A 27329-nucleotide genomic window follows, 5' to 3' on the forward strand; every position below is an offset into this window, starting at 1 on the left:
CTGACATGGGCATAGTTTATCACATGACCTACCAATTCTATACACATTCTTCCAAAAGACACATGGAGATGTTCTTAACAGCACTTTATTCAGAAAAACATAAACTACATAGTCATCAGCAGTAGACATAATGAATACTACACAGCAACAAAAAGAAAAAACTGTTATAAGCAAACATAATAATCTAACGTTGAAAAAACATGCAGAGTGATGTATAAGGTATTAATCCATTCTTATAATTTTTTTTTGAGACAGAGTCTCACTTTGTATCCTCAGCTGGCCTCAAACTCACAGAGATGCTCCTGCCTCTACCTCTCAGCTACTGAGAATAAAGGTGTACAGCAACACCATATCCAGTCTAGGGGAAGCCACAAAACATTGGCTTTCAAGAAAATGGATAATGGATAATAAAAAAATAAACCCTGGAGATATTAACAAATGAGACATGCTTTGCAATTACATAAGTTGGTTTCCAAGATCAAAAACTCAAAGATAGAAGACAGAAAATAAAACTCACAATAAGGAGGGTATCAGTGAGCAAAACCAAAGTCAGTAACAGGTCCATGTTATTCTACACCCTCTCCTTTTTGTCAGGGTCTCACTATGTAGCCCAGATTGGTCTTGAACTCAGAATCCTTCTACCTCAGCCTAGAGTGCTGGCATTAGAGGAGTGTGATTAAATATCCAGCATTGTTCTACTTCACAACATTAAATGGAGGCATGAAAGTATAACGATCATACAGATAATTTGAGATCACAATGGCTGAAATGAAAACTAAAGTAAATAAAGTAAATAAACTTTAACAGTTTATTTACTTTATCACAGAAGAAACTGATGGCCCAACAACATAAATTATCCAAAATGAAATACAGAGGAAAAAAAGAAAAGAAAAGAAATCTGAAGCAAGGTTGGAGTTTATTAAAAATAACAAATTTATGCTGGGTAGTGGTGGTGGATGTATTTAATCCCAGCATTCAGGAGGCAGATGAAGGTGGATCTCTGTGAGTTTGAGGCCAGCCTGGTCTACAGCATGAGTTCCTGGGCAAGCTCCAAAGCTACAGAGAAAAACTCTGTCTCCCCAAACCCCCAAATCCAAACAAACAAAAAGCAAAATTATTTATATAGATTTAAGCATGGATACTAAGGGGGAGAGGAAAGAGGAGGCTATTACAGACAGACATAAGAAAAGCACAGCTGTACACCACATACCAGAGAGGTCTGAGGGACGACTTAAGGCTTTTTTTTTTTTTTTTTTTTTTTTGGTTTTTCAAGACAGGGTTTCTCTGTATTGTTTTGGAGCCTGTCCTGGCACTCTGTAGATCAGGCTGGCCTCGAACTCACAAAGATCCACCTACCTCTGCCTCCCTAGTGCTGGGATTAAAGGTGTGCACCATCAACGCTCAGCTCTAAGAAAATGTGTTTTAAAGCCCAAGTTATCTGAGGGCTCTGTGATCAGATGGACCCATTTCTGAATAACTGGATTCCTGACAGTTGAAAAACAAACACATGTAAAGGAAAAGCATAACTGAACACTCCAAAGGAAGCTTCCTGGGTCCACAGATACAGGAAAACCGGCCACCTCCACCCAAAAGAAACAGGAAGAAAACTATGTCAAAGTACATCATCAATTGCCAGAAATAATGAGGAAATACTAGAAGTAGCTGGAGGCTGGGTGTGGTGATGTGTGCCCTTAATTCCCAGTCAAGAGAAACAGAGAGTTGGAGGCCAGCCTTGTCTATACAGATATTTCCAAGTCAGAAGTGAAAAACATAGACATAGGGACAAAATGACATCAGGCTTCTTGTTAGAAGCAACAGAAAGGAGAGGACCAAAGACAACATCTTTAAAGTATGAGAGGTAAACTGTTGATAGAATATAGAAAAATTTAAACACAAAAAGTTTAACTAGCAGATCTGTGTAAAAAGAATGTTAAAAATGCTTTCCAGGTGAGACTTTTAAGGATGACATTAATTTTATTTTATGTGTTTGAGTGTTTGCCTACATATATCTATGTACACCACATGTATGCAATACTCATGGAGGCCAGAAGAGGGCATCAGAACTTCCAGAACTAGAGTTACAGATGATTTTCAACCACCCACCATGTGGGTACTGAGACCTGAAGTCTTTGCAAGAGCAGCAAATGCTCTTAAGTACTAAGCTACTTCCCCAACCCTAGGCTAGACTTTTTTATTTGTTCACAAAGACTCATAACCACTTTAAAGTGTATGCCAGTTTTCACTGCACTCACCATGTTGTGCAATCATCACCACAGTATCATTTTAGAAGATTCCCATCACTCCAAGTCCTTCTCCCATTCCCTGGCAACTGTTAAGTTACTTTGTGTACGTGGTTTTGTTTGCTTGGTATATTTTATATGAATTAAACAATACATTAATACTGTAAGAGGCCTTCTGTGTCTGTCTCCATTCATTTAGTATATTTTCAAGGTTCATCCATGTTGTAATAATGGTTCAGTACTTAATTCCTTTTTATGGATGAACAGTATTCTACAGTATGGTGTATTAGTCTGTCAGGGCTGCTTTAACAAAATAACAGGCTGGGTGACTACACAACTGACACTGGTTTTATCTCTGTTCACAACAGACACTGATTTTTATCTCAGTTCTGGGGTCCAAGATCAAGATGCCTCAGGGCTGGGTTCTCTTTGCTGTGTTTTCATTCAGGTTCTGTGTATTCTGTATTCGTGGAAAGAAAAAGATCTCTGATGATTTTTCATCTTCTTTTTTTTTTTTTTTTTTCCAAGACAAGGTTTCTCTGGTGTAGCTTTGGAGCCTGTCCTGTAACTAGCTCTTGTAGACTAGGCTGGTCTTGAACTGACAGAGGATTCACCAGCTTCTGACTCCTGAGACTAAAGGTGTGTGCCACCAACGACTGGCTTAGTTTTTTATTCATTTTTAAGAGAATAAGTTTATTTAAAATGTTTGCATTTATCATTTAGATGCGCATGTTCCATGGTGTGTATGTGGAAGTCAGAGGACAACTTCTGAGACTTGATCTTTCCAGTCCAAGGACTGAACTCAGGTTGTCGGGTCTAATGGGCAAGTGCCCTCAGCCAATAAACTATCTCAACTGGTCTGTTTTTATCTACTTTTGAATTGACTCTTGTAGATAAGGAGATGTCAGGGTCCAACTTCACTTTTTCCTGTGTGGATATCTATTTGGTCTAGCCACATTTGTTGGAAAGATATCACCTGCACTGACTGGTCTTGGCTGCCCTGTTGACACTGTTGGCTGTAGATGTTCAAGGTTATTTGTTTTTACTACACTGATGTATCTGTCATCTGCTAGTCTTAATCAAAGCACTATTTTAAAAGTTTTAACACAAGGAAGTTAGTTCTCTAGCTTTGTTCCTTTTCAATATTGTTTTAACTGTTGAGAGCCCCTTGCAATTCCAGATGACTTTCAGGATCTGCTTGCCCATTTCTATAAAACATGGAGCTGAAATCATTTTTTCTTTTCTCTCTCTTTTTTTTGTAGACTTTGCATATGAGAGTCAAGCACTCCATTGCATTCTACATGATCATATCCTCAGCTAGGCAGTTGGGATTTTGATAGAGACTTCACTGAACCTGCAGATTTCCTTGGAAGTACTGTCACCTTAATAGTATGTCTTCCAATTCATGAACACAGGCTGTTTTTCCTGTGTTTCTTTAGGTCTTGGTCTACTGAATTTCATATGGTGTGATTTTAGTTTTCAGTACACAACTTTCATCATTTCTAGAGTTAATTTTATCCCTAAACGTTTTTTTTTTAATTTATTTAATGTAAAACATTCTGTCTCCTTGTATTTCTATATGCCAGGAGAGGCACCAAATCTCATTACAGACGGTTGTGAGCCACCATGTGGTTGCTGGGAATTGAACTCAAGACCTCTGGAAGAGCAATCAGTGCTCTTAACTTTTCAGCCATTGTGCCAGCAACCTCCCCCCCCCTTTTTTTATTTTCAAGATAGGGTTTCTTTGTGTAATAGTCCTGGAATTTGCTTTGTAGACAAGGCTAGCCTTAAACTCACAGAGATATGCCTGCCTGTCTCCAAGTGCTAGGATTAAAAGAATGTGCCACCACCACCTGGTTCCTAAACATTTCTAATAGAATAGAAACCTGGAAGTATAAAATGAAGATAAAGGTAATTAGAGACATGAAGATATTATTTATTTATTTTATGTGTCCATGCATAATGTGTATACAGTGCTGTAGAAGAGGGTGCCAGATTCTCTGGACTGGAGTTGTAGAGAGTTGCCAGCTGACATGTGGGTGCTGGGAATCAAACCTAGGCCCTCACTGGGAGAGCAGCCACTATTCATAATCACTGAGCTGTCTCTCCAGTCCACTTCAGTCTAGTTCAGTCATTTGCTATTATTAAATGAATTGTTCCTTAATTATTTTTGACTTGCTGACTCTGAAAATAAAGCTGCTATGAAAATCAGTCACAAGAATCTGTATACTTCTGAGAACATACAAGAACAAGTGGACCCTTTCCTAGCTTAGCCTCCATATGAAAACCCAGCATTGGTCAAGTCCTTGACCTCGGTCTTATGAGACCCTAAACAAAGGACTTGCTAAGTTGTTCCAGGTCTTCTGACTCACAGATGTGTGAGACAACAGTATGTATTATTTAAAGCTGTGAAGTCTGGGATAATCTGAGCGGTTATATATATATATATAGTTTGTAACAAAATATTTATATATCTAACCATATAACCCAGTCATTCTAGTATTAGGAATTTGCCTAGAGAAATAGAAATACATAACCCTAAATTCATGTACATTAGTGTTTGTAACAGCTAAGGAAAGCAATTTAAATGTGATTTCATGAAATAATATCCAGCAATAAAAGGAATTACAGATACACAAAGTGAGATGGATAAATCTAATTATGTGGAGATGGAAGAACCCAATGAATTAATGACTGGCTTTTTTGCCACTGCAGATTAGTTAGCTTTAGTGGATGCCAGGGTGTTCTATTGCTGTGAAAAAACACAATGACCACAGCAACTCTTACAAAGGGAAACATTTAATTAGGGCTTCTTACAGATTCAGAGGTTTAGTTAGAGGTTTGTCATAGCAGGAAACATGGCAGTATGTAGGCAGTCATGATGTTGGAGAAGTAGCTGAGAGTTTTATATCTGGATCAGCAGGTGTCAAGAAGAAAGTGTGACATTGGATCTGGTTTGAGCTTTTGAAATCTCAAAGCCCACTCCCAGTGACACACTTCCTCTAACAAAGCCACATATACTCCAACAAGGCCACACAGGTGTCCTAATCCTTTCAAATAATGTCACCCCCTACGAGCCTATGGGGTTCATTTCCATTCAAACCACCACAATCCACTCCCTGGCCCCCTGAGCCTTGTAGCCACAAATAATACAAAACTATATTCAGTCCCCTTCAAAAGTCCTATCCATAGTCTATTACAGTCTCCACAGATACTCATGACAATTTCTTAACTGTAACACCCTGAAAAGTCAAAATGAAACAGCAGATCACATATTTTCAGCACACAATGGCACATAAAATACATTACCATTACAAAAGGGAGGAAATAGAACATAGTAAGGAAACATAACTGGACCAAAGCAAGACCAACAACCAACTGGGAAAACTCCAAACTTTGCATCTCCATATCTGATGTCAAAATGCTCTTCAGATCTCTAACTCCTTTAGGCTTTGTAGATTGCAACACACATTTTTTCTCTTGGGCTGGTTCCAATTCCCTGTTAGTAGCTTTCCTCAGCAGGTATCCCATAGCTTTGTCCTCTCCAAAATCTAGGAGTCACCAAGGCAATCAAGGTTTCCCCTTCACAGCTTCATGTAATGGCCTCTCAAAGCCTCCTGACACATGCCTGGCCTCAGTGACTTTCCTTGACTCTAAGGCCAAACCATGTGGCTAAAGCTGCCAAGTTCTGCTGCTTTCTGGGACTGGAACATGGCCTGCTTGTCCAAATACCATTTCACCAGCTTTCTGTTGATGGTTTCCTTCACTGACTAAGCCTTGGCTGTCCTGAAACTTGCTCTATAGATCAGACTGCCCTCAAACTCAGAGATGTCTACTTCCCAAGTGCTGGGGTTAAAGGCATGCACCACCACCACCACCACCACCCAGCTCCAAACTTTGCTTTAATCCCTTTTCATAGATTGGAAGCTTAGCTGGGTGGGATCCTGCTCAGAGGTCACTACTCCCTTTATTCCGCTTACAATATAAGGCTTTTCTTTAATCTAATCTTTTGTTTTTAAAGACAGGGTTTCTCTGTGTAGCTTTGGAGCCTGACCTGGAACTCACTCTCAAACTCACAGAGAACCCCCTGTGCCACCACTGCCAGGCTTCTTTAATTTTCTTATACTTTCTCATACTTCTTTTTCACCTCAAACTGTACATTTTACATTTTTCCTTTGCATTACAGATCTGCATAAGTACGGACACTAATAGCCAAGCAACACAGTCAATACAAGGCTGTCTGGAAATCTCTTCTACCAAAGCTGTTAATCCATAACTCTTCAATTTAGTCTCAGGCAGACTTTTTTTTTTTTTTTTTTTTTTTTTTTTTTTTGACATGGGCAGAAAATAGCCACATTTTTCCTCACCAAAATTTCACAACAATGATCTCTAGGCCACATATAAATTCCCTACAGTTCAAGTCACCATTAATACCACTCTCTTCCATGTTCCATTAAGCCCCACTGAAAGCATTAAACTGCTTTCCTAATCCAAAGTCCCAAATTCCACATTCCTCTAAACAAAAGCACAGTTGGGTCTTTCACAACAATACCCTGGTCCCTGATATCAATTTCTGTCTCAGGGTTTTATTGTTGTGAAGAGACACAATGACCACAGCAACTTTTATAAAGGAAAACATTTAATTGGGGCTGGCATGCAGTTTTAGTCCATTATTTTCATGGCAGGAAACATGGTCGGTGTAGGCAACTTGAGAGGAACACAAATTCAAGCTTTGTCTAAGTAACTCAGTGAGACCTTGTCTTAAAATTAAAAAATTAAAAGGGCTGTGTTGTAACTTGGTGGTAGTGTTTGCCTAGCACACACAGGGTCCTGGGCTTGGCCAGCACCACACACACACACACACACACACACACACACACACACACACACACACACACAAAGACTAATTGGTATTTGTATATCATAAGTAATTATTTTTTCACATTGGTTTCATTAGGATCCTTACCAGAAGCAAATCCCTCCCAGTGACTACGTGTCAACTGCTCCATACAGCCCACAACCTTGCTCCACACGTTGTCAAAAACATAAGCAAGGACATCCTCTTTCATGCAGTAAAATGGAGCAATGGGAGGGTACCCTAATTTCTGTTTCTCTGTAGCTGCTTCTGATTTGTTTCCAGGAAATCCCTCTTCCCTGGAATAGAAGCGAGAGGGAAAGATTTCATGATTACTCTTCCCTGAGCCCCACCATTGTTCTTTATACACAGTAATGCACATGCTGTGCCTGCTCCACCCCCCTCCTCACCCAGCAAATGTAGCACCTGAAGCTGCCTTGGGAAGTAAAGGAGTTCTCAATAGAAGAGACTGGTTCCTTGTTTTACCCGCACCCTGTCCTAGTGCTCCACAAAAGGAAGGTGGGGACTGAAATAGAATGGAAGTCCTGTGTCTTCTGGAGACTCTATGTCATGCCTATAACCAGGAACTCCCAGGGAGCCAAGCCTATCTGCTTTTCTAAGGGGAAAACCAATAGCCTGGGGCTGGGGAAAGGGCTAGCTGACAGTATGCTCATTTACCATAGACCAGCGGTTCTCAACCTGTGGCTCCGGCTGCATATCAGATATTTACATTACGATTCATAACAGTAGCAAAATTAGTTATGAAGTAGCAACAAGATAATTTTTTTGTTGTTTTTCCAAGACGGGGTTTCTCTGTGTAGCTCTGGCTGTCCTGGAACTCACTCTGTAGACCAGGCTGGCTCGAACTCACAGAGATCCTCCTGCCTCTGCCTCCTGAGTGCTGGAATTAAAGGTGTTCATTACCATCACCTGCCGCAACAAAATAATTTTATGGTTGGGGGTCACCACAACATAAGAAACTACTAAAGGGTCACAGCATTTAGAGGGGTGAGAACCACTACCATAGACTATTAAAAAGTAGGACAAAGAAAATTCAGGAAGTGGCTGAGGAGTGGGAGAAATATTCCAGGTTCCTACAATGAGGCTGCCCTCAGGCAGCAGAGGTCCCCAGAACAAAATAGGCAGGGAAGAGGCTCATGCAGGGCAGCTGCCTGAGGAGGAACTTGCTTGGCATTATCAGGGGCTAAAAGGATCAGAGTGATTGGATGAACTGTATTTACTTTCTTTCATTTTTAAATGTTACTTTTGAGGTAGGGTCTTGGTGTGTAGCCCTGACTGGCTACAATTCACTATGTAGACCAGGCTGGTCTTAAATTTGTTGTGATCTCGCTTGCCCCTACCCCCAAAATGCTGGGACTGTAGGCATGTGCCATCATTTGATGAAAAACTCAAATTGTGTAGAAGAACTCATAGTGAAAAGGATGTCTCCTACATCACTTTCATCCCCTTCATGAGAAGCAAATATTCTGTACTGTTCCACAGGGGAAAAAAATCACATTCTGTGTTACCCTGTACCTCATTCTTTATTTACCAGAGCACCTGGAACTTTCCTATCAGTACATATCAATCTGTCTCTTCAAGAACAGCTGGAGAATTCCAGCAGCTGCACCACATGTACCTATGTACCCAACTAGGCAGGCTTTTGACTGTGGTAGGTACTCTAATTGCTATACAGTGTTTTATTTCATGGATGATTACATCTGTAGAACAGATTCCTATGAATACAATTAGTGTGGTAAAGGGCATCTGCTTTGCAATCTGAAAGATACGGCCCACCACCCTCTCAAGAGGTTCTATAGACCAATAGTGAAGAAGACACTTTCTGGAATTCCCTGGGGGTTCTCTCAACCTGATGGAGATCACAGCATTTCATTCTGGGTTAATTTGATCTCTAATGTAAACATGGCTTAATTTCAAACATTTAAAATATTTGTTCTGCTCATATGAACTTTTTATTCATGTCCTTTTCCTGTTTAATCCTTAGTCTTTTCCTCATTCAAGTATACATTAAACAAATTAATTCTACGAATGTAGTACAGATATTTTTGCCTAGTTTTTTGACTTTGTTTCTTTTTCCTACGCAGAATGCCGTTTAACATCATCATTTAAGAACTTCTATGACTCATAGATATCTATTAGGGTTTAAAATGCTTTTGAGGCCTAACGTGGCACACACCTTTAATTCCAGCACTTAAAGGCAGAAGCAGGATCCAGGCCAGCATTGTTTGCATATCAAGTTCCAGGCCAGGCCCTTGTCTCAAAAAAAAAAAAAAAAAAAAAAAAAATCTCATTTTTTAAAAAGTCTGCCATATCTGCTTTCTAAACCAATGTGATCTGTCATACGAAAATTTTTATATGTGAAATTTAAATTTACTTTTTTTTTTTTTTTTTGTTTTTTTTTTTTTCGAGACAGGGTTTCTCTGTGGCTTTGGAGCCTGTCCTGGAACTAGCTCTTGTAGACTAGGCTGGTTGCAAACTCACAGAGATCTACCTGCCTCTGCCTCCCAAATTAAATTTACTTTTTATAGAAAGAATAAGTTAGGAATGTTATTTTTCCTGGTTTTTCTACTTGTAAACAAATCATTTGCTTAAGTTATATTCATTTCCCACAGGCATTTCCCCTCATTTTGTGACCTTAAATATTTCAGTTAGGAACATTTTTCCTGTGACACTGGAGTCTCTGTCCATGCAGGATCTTCTGCATGCTGGGTAAACTGCTCTATCACCGAGTTACAGCTGGGCTTTTATCTTTTCATTTTGAAGCAGTGTCTCACTGGATTATATAAGCTGGCCTGATCTCACTTGGTAGCCCAGTTTGGCCTTGAACTTGTGACTCTCCTTGCCTCAGTCTCCTGAATAACTGTGATTACAGGTCTGTCCAGTAGGGCCAGCTTTGGTTAGGAACATTCTAGAGGCCCAACTACTGTGTCATTTTACAAGAAGGTAATTTGGTAGTATCTACAATACGGCTGTCTTTTGAACTCTTGCTCATAGTACCTGAAAATTCAGTCTCATCAGAAAAAGGGAGAGGTGCCCTGAACATACACAAGCCATTTGTATCACACATTTTAACTTAGTTCAGTCAACTTCATTCTTCATAATTTAAGAAGAAGGACCAAAGGGGAGGACTTCTGGTTTGAGGAAACACAAGACAGAAGAAGTAGATGACAAAGGCTAGGGGAAGAAGAGTCTTTAGAAAATCAAAAGCCACATAAAAACGTCCTTACACTACTGATACTGCAATCTGCACAAGAGTGAACACAAGAGAGAATGTGGCAGTAGGAATCACCACGGAAGAAGAGAAGTCTTCCGTGACACAATAACCAGATCCAACCACACAGCCCAACATGATACTCATACCTCTAGATGTGCTGTTATGTCTATAGGTTCTGGATCTTTTTTTTTTTTTTCCTAAGCTAGGGTGCATTCCCATTAATTAGTTTTGTGTATGTGATGAGTGTACATGTGAGTGTAGGTGTGTGCCTGCCATGGTACACATGCAGAGGTTAGAGGACAACCTGTGTGTCAATCATGACGAAATTTCTCTTGTTCACTAATATATACCATGCTAAGTGGCCCACCGGCTTCTCTAGATTCTCTTGTCTCTGCTTCTCAATGCCCTGTAGAAATTCTGGAATGACAAAAACTGCATTTAGCTTCTGTGGACTCTAGGGATCTGAATTCAATTTGTTAGGATTGTGATACAAGCACTTTATCCACAAAGCCACTCCCTAGCCCTATTTGTTTATTTCTGAGACAGAGTCTCACACAACCCAGGCTCGCCTTAAACTTTCTCTGTAGCAGAGGGTGGGGGCCTCTGATTCTCCCTTCACTGCCTCCTAGGATACAAGCAGCAGCCACCACTTCCAGTTTATGCAGTGCTGGGGATTTAACCCAGAGCTCTGTTCTTGTTGGGAAGACATTCTACCAAATGAGTTATGTCCCCAGTATTTCTAGAACTTTTAAAGCCTTAGAAAAACAGTTTATATTTCAGAAAGGTAGCATGCAATATGATGAGATTACTGGGATTTAGAATCAGATGAATAAGGTTTTGGTTTTAACTTTACCACAGAAAATTACTTAAGCACCCTGATTCTCACCTATTTTATGTCAAGGTAATATCTATTATATGACTGCTATCAGAATATAAGTGGATATAAATACATATTGTTAATTGTATAAACTATATGCATCCTTTTCAAGTAAGAATTAGATGGGCATGGTGGCACACACCTTTAATCCTAGCACAGGGGAGGCAGGGACAGGCAGATTTCTGTAAGTTTGAGGGCAGTCAAGGCTACATAATGAGACCCTATCTCAAAACAACAATAATACCAAAAATAAAGTAATAAAGTTTAATTTAAATAAACAAAAATTCACATCTCTTCAACTAGTCTTTGAAGTTTCAGTTTCCACTGGTGATAATTTGTAAAAGGATAAAATCAAATTCTGTAGAGAAAATTAAGTTATTTAAAAATCTCTGATCTCAGGAAAAGGCAAAAACACAAATGAAGAGGGAAGCCTGGTGTGTGGAAGCAAAAGGACATGAGCTCTACATGTTGGAGATGACGGGGAACAGACAACAAACTGTTACAAACCGATAGTGCAGTTTCAAAACAGGAGATAGTGATACACAAAACATAGTGGAAATCTTAAAAGACAGTACTCACATATCTGTGTGGTCGAAAGCTAGGTACTCCTCGATTATTCCTTCAGAAAAAATTATACAGTCCACTTCTTCCCCTTCCACAGCACACAAGCCAGAGGGTTTGGTGGTGGGAGATACTTTATGAGCATAAGATGAAAAATGTAACTTCTTTCCCCTTATACCAAATCTTGGAGAGGGAAGAAAAGGCAGTATTAATGACATATTAATACAAACAGCTCTCACATGACAAGTAACATAACTTTTGCAACAAACCGTCCTTGTCCTGGCAATACTTTCTTGAACTAAGATTCTAAGATTTTTTTTTTTTTTTTTTTTTGTTTTTTTTCCTCCAGTACTGGGGGACTGTACTCAGTACCTTGGTCATGCTAAGTGATACTGCCTGGCTTTGATTTGCATTTCTCTTCTGATGGTAACCCTGAGTGTCTTTTCATACAGCTGATGGTCATTCACATACCTTTAGGGAACCATTTATTAATGTTTTCTGTCCATTTTCAGTTAGGCTGTTTTTGATTTTCAACTGCAGAAATTCCTTACTTTCTAGATACTAACTCTTATTAGACATATGATTTGTTTGTTTTTTGAGACAGGGTTTCTCTGTATTGCTTTGGAGCCTGTCCTGGAACTAGCTCTGCAGACAAAGCTGGCCTTAAACTCACAGAGATCTGCCTCCTGAGTTGCTGGGACTAAAGGTGTGGGCCACCAATGCCCATCGTAGACATGATTTGTGAACACTTTATACTATTGTATACATTCTCTCATCCTTTTGGTTACCTGGCTATTTTTTGCTTTTGCCTATGACATTACATCATAGAAATCACTGGAAACCTTGTGTCCCAGAGGCATCCCCTGCACTTCACTGTATGGATGGTTGTTGTATTATGTATAACATGGTAGGATCTGACTTCCTCAACTAGGAGGTAGAATTTAGTTTCCCAATAGCATTGTTCCCAAAAGCATCTATTGAAATATGTTTTAAAATAAGTATAGATGGGTGTAACAAAATGGTGCCTGCATTGTGAGTACTAAGAATTTCCACTTACAACTTGACAAAAGCTTAAAAAGGGATTTAGAAACAAAAGAACAGAGCATTTGGTAGCAGCATTTTTCTAGGTTGGGCTCTGTTTTGCTATCGACAAGCAGAGACTTGCTTGGCTCCTTTAAGGGAGTCTTCCTGACTTGGCATAAGCAACAAAAAACCGCCGGGCTCTTTTAAGAGGCCCTGCTACCAAACAAAAAAGGTTTGTATCAGCAGCTGGTAGTGGCAGTGACCACTTTACCAAGCCAAACAGTATGCTGCTTGGTGGCAGGCATAGACCAAGGCAGTGAGCACAACTCTCAATGCTGGTGGTAAATGTACTCCCGTCATTTTGAAAAGACAATGGCTAAAACAGTCACTGTTTTAATTTTAATAATGTTGTTGTTTAGCAGACAAATGTCTCATGATCAAAAAAAAAAAAAAAAGATTTACAGTAAAGACAGACTAAGATAAAGAAAAACCTCTAAAGGTTTACAGTATATTTTAAAATATACATAGGCTTGGGAGAGGAAAAAAAAAACCTAGGATAAAGTGGTTTTAAAAAATAGAAAAAAAAAAAAAAAAAAAAAAAAAAAAAGAGAGAGTAGCAGGGTGTGGTGGCACATGCCTTTCTTTAATCTCAACACCCAAGAGGCAGAGACAAGCAAATCTCTGTGATTTCAAGGCAAACCTGGTGTACAGAGTGAATTTCAGGACAGACAAAAGTTCACAGAGAAATCCTGTCTCACAAAATTAAAAAAAGAAAAAGAAATAGAGTAATAAAAAAGCCATGTAAAAATGGAAAATACACATAGAGTCTGGATGCTGTATACTATGTCTTTAAATTGCTTGTTTGCCAAGGAAAGAGATACAGCTGCCAAAATACATTAGAATTATAAATGCTGCTAAATTAATCCAATTTATATATTTTTAAAATGCTTTGACTTCAAAATTTAAGTCTAGGGACAGGTTACTGGGGAAAAGAATTTCTATTTTTGTTTCCACAGAAAATAAAAAGCTGTGAATTCCTTCCATACTGATATGGTTTGATCAAACAAGACCCACTGAAACAGTGTCCCAGGTGATCCAACATTCAAAATAGCTGGGACAAGGCAGCCTTGAAGACTACGGCCAGGATTTAAGCATCTTCTTAGATTCCCATGGTATTACAGTGTTCCCAACAAGCAGGAAGCACTTTGGAAAGAACGATGCCCAAATTCCCAAATATTGTCTGTAAATGTTTGTCTTTATCTAAATGGGGTTGGTTATAAATGGTTAATGATCACAACCAATCTCTTTTTAAAGGTAAAAGGGGGATTATGGTTAGAAATGAACACTTTGTTTTGGAATAGATTTTTCTTTATTGATACAAATTTAAGGTCAATTTTGTAATATGTATATTTCTCCTCTTGTTTAAGTATTGTGTTTTTAAAAATATTTATTTATTTATGTATACATTGTTCTGTCTGTATATATGCCTGAACACCAGAAGAGGGCACCAGATCTCATTACAGATGGTTGTGAGCTAACCCTCAGTACCTCTGGAAGAGCAGCCAGTGCTCTTAACCTCTGAGCCATCTCTCCAGCCCTAAGTATTGTGTTTATATAGCCCATTTAAAAATGCAATGTATAATTAAGTACAAATTATAGGTAGTTACCTATAATAGTCAAAACTTACAGTTAAGTTAGTTAGGTTTTCTAGATATACAGAGATGTATTTGAGGTGGCTAAATATTCTTCAAACCTTTGAAAAACATATAGAATATGGCATTTAAAATGATTTAGGGTTTTTCTAAACAGTGAGGCACAACTGCTCCTGGCAATACCAACTGTGTCAGAAAGGAAGATGGACACTGAAGAAACTTGTTATGGAATTTGCTTCCAATATGGCAAGACTAGCCATTTGGGCAAGGTACTGATCTTGTCTGGACTGTTCGATTTTATGCTGTATAAACTGGACATGCAGGACCCACAGAAAAGTGATACTGATTCAAGATGGACATTGCTACAGAGTTCCTGCTTCATGGAAGAGTCTGCCAGACAGTCTGCAGGACACAGAGAAAAATGATTGACAAACTGCCAACACAGGTGGATAGTCTGAAATTTCCTGCTTTGCTGAGAAGTCTGCCAAACACAATATGGCCTATAGACTGAAGATGGAACATTACAGAAAACTTTGGGTGACTGACCAGGCAGTGAGTTCTCTGTCAAGTCTAGAGTTTATATATTATCCTTCTGTGGTCTTTGAAGGAGTTGAAGACAGATAGTTATGGTTATAGTTTTCCTTAGTTAGGATTAAAGATAAGGTACATATAAGACTTTAGATTCATAAAGATAGATGATGGAATATTTTCTTTAAATCTTGATGTTAATGGACTAAATATTGTTAACTATAGTTCTTATTTGATAACTTTTAACAATTTTGTTATATACTTTACTAAGTTAAAGCCCTTCTTTTTATTTAGACAGAAAAGAGGAAATGATGGGAGATGTCATTCTGTTAACATATTTCTCTCATTGGTTAATGAATAAAGAACTGTTGGCCTAGAGGACAGGGAGGATTCTGGGAAGTGTAGTAGAGAGGAGTAGAAATGTAGGATGCAAGAGGAGTTAGAGGTCCAGACCCTCTCTCCAGTAAGATAAGACTGCATGGAAACAGATTGATAGAAATGAGTTAATATTTAAGACAGAGCTAGCCAAGAAGAAATGCTAATAACAGGCCAACAGTTTTATAACTAATACAGTGTATTATTTGGGGCTGCCATGGCTGTGGGACCAGGCTGGCCGGAAAGTGCTCGTAACAGATGGGTCTAGTAGTGGTATATGCTTTTAAGACCAACACTCAGGAGCAGAGACAGGGAATTTCTGTGAGTTTGAAGCTATCCTGGTCTGCATAGTGAACTCCAGGCTACCCAGGGCTACATAGTGACACCTTGTCTAAACACAACCCAGAAGAATACTTTTTTCTTTTTTGGTTGTTCGAAGCAGGATTTCTGTGTAGCTTTGGAACCTGTCCTGGAACTCACTCTAGACCAGGCTAGCCTCGAACTCACAGTGATCCACCTGCCTCTGCCTTCCAAGTGCTGGGATTAAAGGCGTGTGGCACCAATGCCTGGTACAAACTCAACTTTTCACATGTTCTTCTGTAGCCTGACACCATCTTCTAACACTTTAACTTCCTGGATTACTATTTTGGCTTACACACTACCAAGGTTGAATGATAACCTTGTTTGAAACCACAATCTGAATTTATATATTAATCTGCTTTTTTTGTGTACTTTGTTTTCATGTAAATATGTTCTCACTTAGATTAAAAAGGAAGAAAGTTGAAGAACATTAATGGTTTCACAGGCACTGTGCTAGGTCTCAGTCAGACACACAAATAATCACTGAATTGTTCATGTATGGCTCCTCCCAGTCTAAGAGCACACCCAGAACAGACATTTTAATGCATTTACGATGTGAAAGACAGCTGACGTGAGGACTGCTGAATGAGAGACAAGAAAGTGACAGATAAAATAGAGCTGTAGGCAGGGCCAGCTTATAATTTTATTTTATCTTCAAGGCAAGGGGAACCTACTGGGAGTTTGTTTTAATATAATGTGGCAAATTGATAGGATTTTTGTACAGTCTTAGTGGTTGATAGCCCTTATCTTATGGCAACCTGGTACATTAAACTTTTATTTGGGACACACTTTGCTGATATGTCTTAGAACAAAAAGTGGCAAAACAGCAGTGCCAGCACAGAAGTCTCAGGACCAAGGCTTTGCTCTTCTGTGCCATCATCCCCACAGGAACCATCACTGCACCGGGAGATGGAAGTGCTCACATAATAACACTTACATGGTAGAGTCTCTCTCTTGAGACAAGGTTGCATCATGTGAAGCTGACACAGCAGAAGGTGATCTAGGGTACAGTCCATAGCCTTCACTCGGAGTGATCATCTGCCTACCTAGAATCCTTCCAATGAAGAACAGACAGTGAAGTACCTTCACTTGGCATGTTTGCAAAACCTGAGCATGTCAGCCGCATATCTGAGGGCTCTACACATTCAGCCAGATACTGACTAAGAATGACTCATGAGAGGAAATGTGAATTCTTACTCAGCTATATTCCCCTTTATAGACTATACATGTAAACAACAAAGCTATTACTGAGTTTAAAGAATAATCCAAGGAAAGTTAGGGATGTGCTTAGCATGCCATGGCCCTGGGTTCACTCATCAGCAAACACAGTACCTCCCTTCCCATCCCCCACAAGAGAATGAAGGCCCAGCCAAACTAATGAAAACGATGGGTCATGTTCTTTCCTTTAAAATGATTTATTTATTTATTTTATGGGCATTGGTATTTTGTCTGTGTGTATGCCTATGTGAGTGTGTTGGATCCCCTAGAACTGGAGTTATAAACAGTTGTGAACTTCTACGTGGGTGTTGGGAATTGAACCTGGGTCAAGCAGTTAATACTCTTAATCAGTGAGCCACCTCTCTAACCCATCTTTATATCTATCTATCTATCTATCTATCTATCTATCTATCTATCTATCTATTCATTTTGAGGCAGAGTTTCTTTGTAGCTTTGGAGCCTGTCCTGGAATTTGCTCTGTACACTAAGTTGACCTCAAAACTCAGAGATCCACCTGCCTCTGCCTCTCAAGTGCTGGGATTAAAGGTGTGCTCCACTAACACCACCCAGCATATGAATCATATCCTTAATAACATTGAACAGAAATTTAAGTAATAGCAGTTGTACTATTGTGGTTTCTCAGGGAATTGTATGTATATCCTTTCAAGTACATGAGAATTACTTGTAGACAATGGTATAAACAAAACATTCCCTGATCATTTTGTTGAAAAGAAAGGTTTTCTGAAATGCCCTAATACTCAGAAACCAGTTACTGATATAAAGATACTTTACTCAGCTTGTGACACAATAGCTCATGTCTGCAATCCCAGGCCCTGGGAGGTGGAGAGTAGGGGAGAATAAGAAATTCAAGATCATCAGCTCACAAGCAAAGTTCAATTCCTGGGGCTGGAGAAATGGCTCAAGGGCTAAAAACATTTTCTGCTCTTGCCGAGGACCAGGTTCAATTTCCAATATCTACATGGCAGTTCACAACTGTTTGTAACTCCAGTTCCAGGAGCTCTGGCTTCCCTGGGCACTAGGCATATATGCAGTATGTATAAATACATGTAGGCAAAACACTTATAACACATAAGAATTTTTTTTTTTTTTTTTTTGAGATAAGGTCTCACTAAGTAACTCTGGCAGTCTTGGAACTCACTATGCCGGCATTAAAGGAGTGCACTATCAAGCCTTGCCATGAAAAAAATATTTTTTAAAAAAGAAAGTTCAAGTCCAACCTGGGCTATCTGAGACCTTGTTTCACACATACACAGATACATTTTTAAAAGTTTTACTGCTAGCTGGGTGGTGCATGCACCAAGGAGACAAGAGGCAGGCAGATAAATGAGTTCAAGGCCAGTCTGATCTACATATTGAGACCTTGTCTCCAAAAGAGAAAAGTGTGCTTGATTAGATTGATATGTTAGAATGTTGTTGATTAGGATTAAGTCCAAAAACTTCTACTAACTTGAATTTTCTTTCAACTGAGGCTATATACAACATGGCTTTAGATTATATTTCATCAAAATATGTCCATTAAAGGAAAGAAAAAGCAAAAAACAAACAAACAAACAAACAAAAACATGCTCAGGCCAGGTAGGCCTTTAAATCCCAGCACTCTGGAGACAGAGGCAGCTGGATCTCTGTTGAGTCAAGGCCAGTCTGGTTTACATAATGAGTTTCTGGCAGCCAGGGTTTCTTTTTATTTCTGTTTGTTTGTTTTGAGATATGGTTTCTCTGTGTAGCTTTGGAGGCTGTCATGGAACTTGCTCTGTAGACCAGGCTGGCCTCGAACTCATAGAGATCTGCCTGCCTCTGCCTCCCGAGTGCTGAGACTAAAGGCATGCATCACCGACGCCTGGCCAGCCAGGATTTCAGACCTCAAAAAATAAAAAAACAAAAAACAAAAAACACCCAAAGGTCATAAAGGTTCAAAATTCAAGATTTGAGACGCCCAGTTTCCGCTGCAGTCAGTCTCATTGGATACCTGAGGTGAGGAAAGCTGGATGCCCACTGCTGGCACTCTCTCTGCAGACTCTGTGTGTGCACACTCAGCTTCTGCTCATACAGGAGCTCATCGATGGCTGTGAACATTGCCTGCACCTTCTCAGTGGCATTTTGGTCAAGTTCCTAGAAACAAATACCATCCCCAAACATATAGATGAGTTATGAACAATGTATCTTGGTAAATTTTATTCTGAACCTGTGATGTTTTACACCTGATTTTACATCTTCACTATCAAATATATTTCTATGCACTTGGGTCACTGAGATGTATATAGACTTTGTGTGAGATTAATTTTGGTGTCTGACATTCTTTAGCAAGTTCTTTATAATAAAATTTTCATTTTTAAAAATTTGTACAGCACTCTAGAGAATGAGCACCAGTAGATAACCCTGAGTTTTCTATCCATTTTAAGCTATTCTTTAACAATGCTATGATAAACATGTTTCAGACCAGCAAGTTGGCTCAGTGGGTAAAGACACTTGCTGCCAAGCCCAGAACTCATGAGTGAAAGGAGAGAACTGGCATCCACAAACTATCTTCTTATTTTTAAAGATTTATTTTTGGTTTTTAAAGATAGGGTTTCTCTGTGTAGCCCTGGCTGTCCTGAAACTCTCTTTGTAGACCAGGTTGCCCTAAAACTCATAGTTTCATTTGCCTCTGCCTCCTGAGTGCTGGGATTAAATGTGTGTGCTACTTCTGTACAGCAGATTTATTTTTTTTAATGTGGTGTTTTTTTAGCACTTATGCTCTTTATCACTGAGCCATCTTCCTAGCTCCCTACAAGTGTCTTCTGACTTCTATACTCATGCCACAGCATTTGTGCCCCCAACATAGACAGAAACACACACACACACACACACACACACACACACACGCACGCACGCACGCACGCACGCACGCACGCACACATGCACGCACTCACGCATGTCAGAGGGAATATTTTAATCTCAGGCACTCAAAACTAAAAACTAAAAACCATAATGGTTTGCTTTGTTTTAAAGAGTTCATTTGAGACACCGTGTTTATATAAAAGTAAAGCTAACAGGAAGCTTCCACATGTCAAGGAATTTTCAGATGCTTCTGGTTCTTTCTTTTCTTTTTTAAAAATAAAGACAATTTACAGAACTTGATTTGTAAACAAGGCTGGCCTTGAACTCACAGAAATCCACCTGCCTCTGCTTTTCAAGTGCTGGGATTAAAGATGTGCATCACCACACCTGACCAAAAATACATTTTAAAGTAATTTAAAAATGAATTCTAAGCCGGGCATTGGTGGTGCACTGTACCAGCACTGGGGGGGGGGGCGGGGGGGGGGAGTGGAGCAAGCGAATCTCTGTGACTTCAAGGCCAGCCTGGTCTAAAGAGCTAGTTCCAGGACAGGCTCCAAAGCCATACAATGAAACCCTGTCTTGAAAAACAAAACAAAACAAAAACAACAAAAAAGAATTCTAAAAATTTACTGTACACTAAGCACCAAAAGGAAAGCAGGTGATGGAAACATATATGCAACTTTCTGAACCTAAAGATACTAATCACAACTCAGGATGATGAGACTGTGTACTCAGTTTACTGGATCCTCCTGATAAGGCATTGGATTAAGTCACCAGGAATAAAGTTTAATCCATACACCCCCACCACCACTGCCTGCAAGGCTCCAATGACCGAGTTCTTCTCACTTACCCCTTTTGTTTGTATTTCCTGTCCAAATCCTATACATCTCTATCCCAAGGATATTTACCTTTAAAGCATGAGTTTCTTCTCCACTTAGCATTCTTTTATTTTAAGATTATCTCTCTATTTTTTGTGTGTCTGTGCCTGTGCATGCACAAAGGCCAGGAAGGCAAGGGCATTAAGTTTTCTCTTCCATTACTCTGTGCCTGTTCCTGAGACTGGGGCTTGAGTCAGTGAGCCCCAGCAATCTTCCTGTCTTCACCCCACCAGGGTTGAGATCACAGGCATTTGAGGGGCACCTAGATCCTCATATGGATGCCGGAATCCATACTCTGGTCCTGATGCTATTAACAACTGAGCCATCTTTGCCAGGCCCACTTTTGGGGCTCTTGCATATTCTGCCATTGTCTGAGAAGTTCTTTTTCTCTTTTTTCACATGATGATTACCTCTTCAATTTCAACCTACTGTACAGATAACGCTATTGTCCCAACCTGTTTCAGTATCCTGCTAGAGCACTTTGTCACTTTACATCCTTTTGTCAGTATCCTCATTAGACTATTGAAATATGTAAATCTCCATATCTACAGCAACAGACAAATATGCTCAAAGTATTCCTTGAAGAAATTAATAAAACCTGAAAATCCAAATATTAAATACAGGAAAGCTCTCAGTATAATAGGTTTATACCAAGACTATTAAATATATTATTCTAGTTGACAGATGTGAAGGTAATAATAAACATCATCATTAACAATGGTAACAAAAGTAGACTACAAAATAGTATGCACATACATATTAACCGAGGAAAATATACATACATAAAAACTATTAGAAAGTGATTAATGGTAATAATTTAAACAATTAAGCTTCTCTGTAAAGAGAGTGGCTCTGGCTATCCTGGAACTTGCTCTGTAGACCAGGCTGGCTTCAAATTCATAGATTCACCTGCCTCTGCCTCCTGAGTCCTGGGGTTGCATGCGCCACCAACACCCAGTTGGGACCTTGTCTCAAAACAATAAATAAAATAGCTGGGCACGAAGGTACATGGCTTTAGTCTCAGTACTGGGGAAGCAGATGCAGATGGATCTCTGCAAATTTGAGGCTAGCCTGGTCTACATAATGAGTCCCAGGATGGCCAGAATCATACAAAAAAAAAAAAAAAAAAAAAAAAAAATATATATATATATATATATATATATATATATATATAACCCAATAAATGAAGAAATAAGAAAACAAGGTAAAAAATGACCAAGGAAAACACCTAATGTTGGTTGACCTTTGGCTTTTACAGTGAGTACAAGGCAAGCACACTCCTACGTACCACCACCACATACACAGCGCAAGGCAACAAGATGTATATTCCTACACATCACAAACAACACACATACATACACACACAGAGAGTGCAAGGCAACATGGCAAACACATTCCTACATATCACACCACACAAAGACATATTCACAAGTGTGCACTCACACGCCTGAACACACACACAGTCTGAAGAGTGAATGGACAGCATTCTTCAGTTCCAAGAGAGTCTTCTAGAACTGCAGCAGAATGATAAGCAGACAACTCACACCATATCCCCAAGAGAAGTCAGAGCTGCCTTCTGTAGACATCCCTGTGCCTGCATAGCTTGGAAAAGCAGAATGAGAATTCCCGGTGTCGGTTGATGTAAAAGGTGATTCTTGGGTGATGTCAGACTCACTACATGATTAGTTTGAGAGAAAGGGAGAAAAAGAGGTTATTCTCATATTTTCTCAGCACCTTATCAGGTGGTAAATATTTACACAATATATCTGTAGAGGCAAACATTTAAGCACTGTGGAAAATCTACCATATCTGTATAGAACTGACAGTAGCTGTGCTGAATAATGCTAGCCAGTTCAGGATGAGTTAGTATCCACCTGTATCGTGAGTTCTTTACCACTGGAGATACTTCATATAAGGTAACAGAAAGTCTGAACTTGTCTAAACAAGTAACCCCTCAAGTACATTCACAGATTTAACCCTTGCTACTGTAACCTGCTAATGCAGGTCTAATGAACTCTCTTTAAAATTCAAGGAATCTCACTTTTACTTCCAGGTTTGAAACTAGATTTTGACTTTACATTTTTTTTTTTTCTGACAGCACACTGTCCTTCAGAATCCTCTTTGAAGCTGTTCTCCTAACTCTTCCTTAGTAACTGCACTTATTATTTACTACGTATTTGTATATTATAAACATTGTGTCGAGTTTTACATACTTTACCTAATTTATATTTACAACACCATATAAGAAACGTTGATAATGTCTTATTCATGTCTTTTTTTTTTTCCCTTGGTCAAGCCATCTTAAAGATTTGTCAGTTTTACTGACTAATTTCCTAAGAACCAACTTCTGATTGTTGATTTTCTATTTCACTATCCATTGACTCATTTGCCCAATGTTACTCAGCTAATAAATGGCAAGAACAGAATTAAAATCAAATCTGATCCCTTTTGAATCTAATTACTTAACAACTACATATTACTTGGGGCAGGTTGGAGAGATGTCTCTCAAGTTAAGAGTGTACACTGCTTTCCAAGAGGACCCAAGTTCTGTTCTCAGCACCCATGCCAGGGAGCTTACAGAGGGACCTGATCTTTAGCCTCTTCTGGCACCTGCAGTCATCTGTACAAACTTACACACTCATACGTACATAAACTAAATTTCACACTGTTACTTCCAGAAAGTTATGAAAGTAAGTGTGATACTGTTTCCAATAGCTATTCCAGAAAGAAAATTAAATGGTCCTGAGTAGGGAATATGTACATCACACCACACACACACACACATACACACACACACACACACACACAGAGGCTGGTTTTGTAAACCTGAGCTCCAGCAAGCCTCCTGCTTCAGGCTCTCATAGAGATAAAATTTCTTGTTTTGTTTCACCAGCATAGGTGTGGTCTTAATGAAATCCTTGCCATTAATGAGTGCAATAAGCAAGCAAGCATGAATTGTGGTGGTACCTTTGAGAACTCGTATCTTTTTCGTGGCTGCCATTGGTAGAGGAAATGTCATCCAGTTGCTCTGGAAGGGGATGACGGTTAAGCGCGTGCTTTGTTATTCCTTTCCTGTGAAGATAAAACGGTCCTTGCTTTATAGTTCACATGCCCTGTAAAGTCACTGGCTTACAATTATTTATTATTCTCTGTGTGTATGTGCATGTGAAGAGTGAGACCAACTTGTGAGGGTTGATTCTTTCCTTCCCCATGTGAGTCCCAGGGATTGAACTGTTACCAACCTTGGTAGTAAGTGCTGTTACATGCTGAGCCACCTTATCAGCCCCTAATAAAACTACTTACTTTTTTTTTTTTAAATTATGTGTATGTATTTGTGTGTACATGGTGCACATAGGGTATTGGATCTCCTGGAACTTGAGTTATATGCAACTGTGAGCCCCCTGATATGGGTGCTGGGAACTAAACTCAGGTCCTCTGTAAGAACAGTAAATACTCTTAACGTCTGAGCCATGTCTCCAGCCCTCCCCAATATACTTTTTAAAAATGTCCACCATTAGAGAGAGAAAATTAAAGTGTACATCCCACTGAGTCTTAGCTTTATGTACAAATAAGGTACAATTCACTAAAATCTCAAACCATTCATTTCCTGAGAAGCCTTGGAGTCAGACTACCTAGATTTGAACATTGACTTCATCACTTACTAGTCATATTATTGAAAGCAGGTTTTAATCCTGTATTTTAACTGAAACATATGTACTTGGGATTTATGAAGTGCATTTGCATGTTAAAGGCCTTGGGAAGACTCCCTGTAAAGAAACTTGTAGAACTCCATCCAACCTACCATGTCTTCTGAATGTACTTGACTAGAGAATTTTGTGGGGAAATGATACCTATTGTAGATAATTAGTTCTGGAAGACATATTAGCTAACATATTCTATTTCAGTGGACAAGTCCAGCAAAAATAGATCCCAGAGGAGAAGTGTCCAGTGTAAATATGATTAAAAAAAAAAAAACCCCACTATGAATGTCAGTTTACATTTTCAGGTGGTCACATTAAAAACAAAAAAGCTGACTTATATATTTATGTTTCAAATTTCTCATTAAAAAATGGCAAGCCAAGGCTGGGAATTTAGCTCAGCAGTAGAGCTTCCTATCATATATGAGATACTAAGTTCAATTCCCAGCACCAAAAAAGGAGATGAGGGTGGGAGGTTGTTATGTACATTTGCAAAATTAAACACTCACAATTAGTAACTGTTAGGAAAGGGTACTGCTTCAATGGATTATCACTCTAACATCTAAAGTAAAAAAAAAAAAAACATTTTAATTTACAATCATTTACATGCATTTGGTCCTTGTTGTTCACTTCATTATGACTCCCTTTTGGAAAGGTTACTTTTAGGAACTATCAAAATGGCATCAAGAACAAGGAATACAGGCTCAGTAATTTCAGTTCAGAAAATGCCTACATTTTCATGCAAAATGTATTTTTAACTTCTCTGGTTAGAATTAACTATAAAAACAAATTTGGGACTGATGAGACGGCTCAGTGGGGAGAGGGACTTGCCATGAAGCCTCATCACCTGAGTTCAAGCCCACAAAATGGAAGGAGTGACTCTTGTAGGCTGTCTTCTGACTTCTGTACATGTGCTTTTGTGCATATGCACACATACACATAATACACTAAATGGAATTTTAAAAATTAAAAACACACTTTAAGTCAAACCCTTCTCACTTTGGGGAAATGACTGTTTCTTAAGTCTTATTCCCTAATGGGCTTATTGCCTAATTTGCAGTTGTGTAGATAACATATTTCTTAGTAGATAGTGTGTTGATGAAAAGCAAGGAGAGTTCTTTTCTTTGTATGGCTCTTGTACCAAGTCAAGGTGGGAAGAGGCAAGGAGAGTATTATCACTTATTGAGGACCTACTGTTGGGGACCATGTGAAGAGACCAACAGGCAGTGTTGGAACTCATAGAACAAGACTGGGCTGTTGACAAGCCATGCCTGAGTGAGCCTTGGAGAGGCAAACCCAAGGATTATGTGTCCTGAGGACCTCATGCTGTTACTGAGCATGGCTCTGATTGTTGCCTTTGTGGTCACCACATCCCTTATAATCTATGGGTTGCATGAAAACTCTCAGAGGGTTTCTATCCCCTCACTGGGCAGTGTCACTGGTACTTAGAATAATAGTGATTGACTTTTTCCAAGTATTGCTTTTGGAGCAAACTGATAATTCAACCACCACCCTTAAAGAGAATTGTTAATAAGGTTAGGTTAAAACATTTTTGTTAATGACTTTAAGGTAGAAAATCTTGGGGAACAATTTAGCTTATAACAACATACTTTTAATAGTTGAACCTCACCGGGTGGTGATGGCATATGCCTTTAATCCCAGCACTCAGGAGGCAGAGGCAGTCGGATCTCTGTTAGTTCAAGACCAGCCTGGTCTAAAAGAGCTAGTTCCAGGACAGGCTCCAAAGCCACAGAGAAACCCAGTCTCTAAAAAACAAAAACAAAACAAAACAAAAAGTTGAACCTCGTTGAGGTCAGGAATAGGAGCAATAGTAGCCTGGCTATGGCTGGCTGATGCACAAAGGTATATCTTAGGATAGGTTGATGATCAAGGGTGATGATTAACTCCTTGTACCCCATTTCTGCCCTCAGCTTCCTGATTAAAAAAAAATCTGTTGATGAGTGGATTAGAACCCTGAGGATTTAAAGTAGAACTGTTTTTCATATATAAAAGTTTAGATTTATGGTTATTTTAAGATTTTTTTTTATAAGATTACCTTTTGAGATACATAATAAAGTGATTGATCCTTTCTTTGCAACCACAAAATGCAGCCTGCCAGCAAAAGAACTGGCTGAGAAAAATACTGTGCTTGCTTATAATCTGTTAATCTGCAACAAGTTGCTTGGGTATGAATGTATGTGGGTTCTTGGGACAACTTGTTTTTCACCTGTAATACATAAAATGTTTACTCATGTAAGGGATATGGAAAACATTATTTTTTAACTTGTATTTACTGTAATCATTCACTTAAAAATAGAATTGTAATTTTTCTACTGCTTGAAAGAATTTTGCTGGGATATATAAGCTATAAGGGAAAGTATAAAGTTAGTTAGAAGGAAAAAAATTAAGAATAGACAGAAGGGAAACAGAAGAAAAGAACAGAAAAAGAATAGAGTAGAGCAAGCAACATTAAAAATAATAAAATGAAGAACTAAGCATTGGCCCTCAGAAAAGTCCTCATGTGTCTGTTTGTCCAGTAGTTTGCCTGTTTTGTATCTCCTTTTCAGTTTCTCTGACCTGTTGATGATGGCTTGCTATTCAGCAGCACTCTAGGTGAGATCCTGACATGTTGGAGTTGTGTGTGTGTTTCCCTTTTTTTGCTGGCCCCAGAGAGTTGAGTTTTGCTCACCTTGCTGGCTCCAGAGAATTAAGTTTTACTCCCTCAGACAGAAAAGTCAATGGAGTGATTAATCCACAAACTCTGTGGATCCCTCTCAATCCCTGAAGCTGCCACAGCCCTATGGCATTATTTTGGGTATGCTTGTGTATATATAGACAGGAAGGCCCAGGTTTAGTAATGTGCCTAAAAGTAAGAAAAGTGCCCATCCAAAATCTCAGGTGTGATTTTAAATGACTGTTATTAGCATGCACAGCTACAATTTACAATTTAGTAAGTGTATAACTGCTTTAATTTGTTTAGTGATGGGGAAC

The 27329-nt window shown here is 39.1% G+C and overlaps 1 protein-coding gene across 8 annotated transcripts in view; it reads right to left on the reverse strand.

The window, feature by feature from the left end:
• The window catches only part of Fam149b1 (family with sequence similarity 149 member B1), a 41193-nt gene that overhangs the window by 12857 nt on the left and 1007 nt on the right, over positions 1 to 27329 (reverse strand). For 5 of the 8 annotated variants that reach the window (XM_051174463.1, XM_051174469.1, XM_051174465.1 and 2 more), the window contains exons 2-7: positions 23608 to 23712; positions 22185 to 22314; positions 18912 to 19054; positions 16644 to 16760; positions 11787 to 11951; positions 7207 to 7394 (exon numbers count right to left, since the gene is read on the reverse strand). In XM_051174463.1, coding sequence (XP_051030420.1) covers positions 7207 to 7394; positions 11787 to 11951; positions 16644 to 16760; positions 18912 to 19054; positions 22185 to 22314; positions 23608 to 23712 — 848 coding nt within the window. The remainder of the gene's footprint in view (positions 1 to 7206; positions 7395 to 11786; positions 11952 to 16643; positions 16761 to 18911; positions 19055 to 22184; positions 22315 to 23607; positions 23713 to 27329) is intronic. The other 3 variants (XM_051174466.1, XM_051174468.1, XM_051174471.1) reach the window with 1 other exon arrangement.

Source organism: Phodopus roborovskii, unplaced genomic scaffold (genome assembly GCF_943737965.1).
Source record: "Phodopus roborovskii unplaced genomic scaffold, PHOROB, whole genome shotgun sequence".
In the NCBI taxonomy this organism is placed as follows: Eukaryota; Metazoa; Chordata; class Mammalia; order Rodentia; family Cricetidae; genus Phodopus; species Phodopus roborovskii.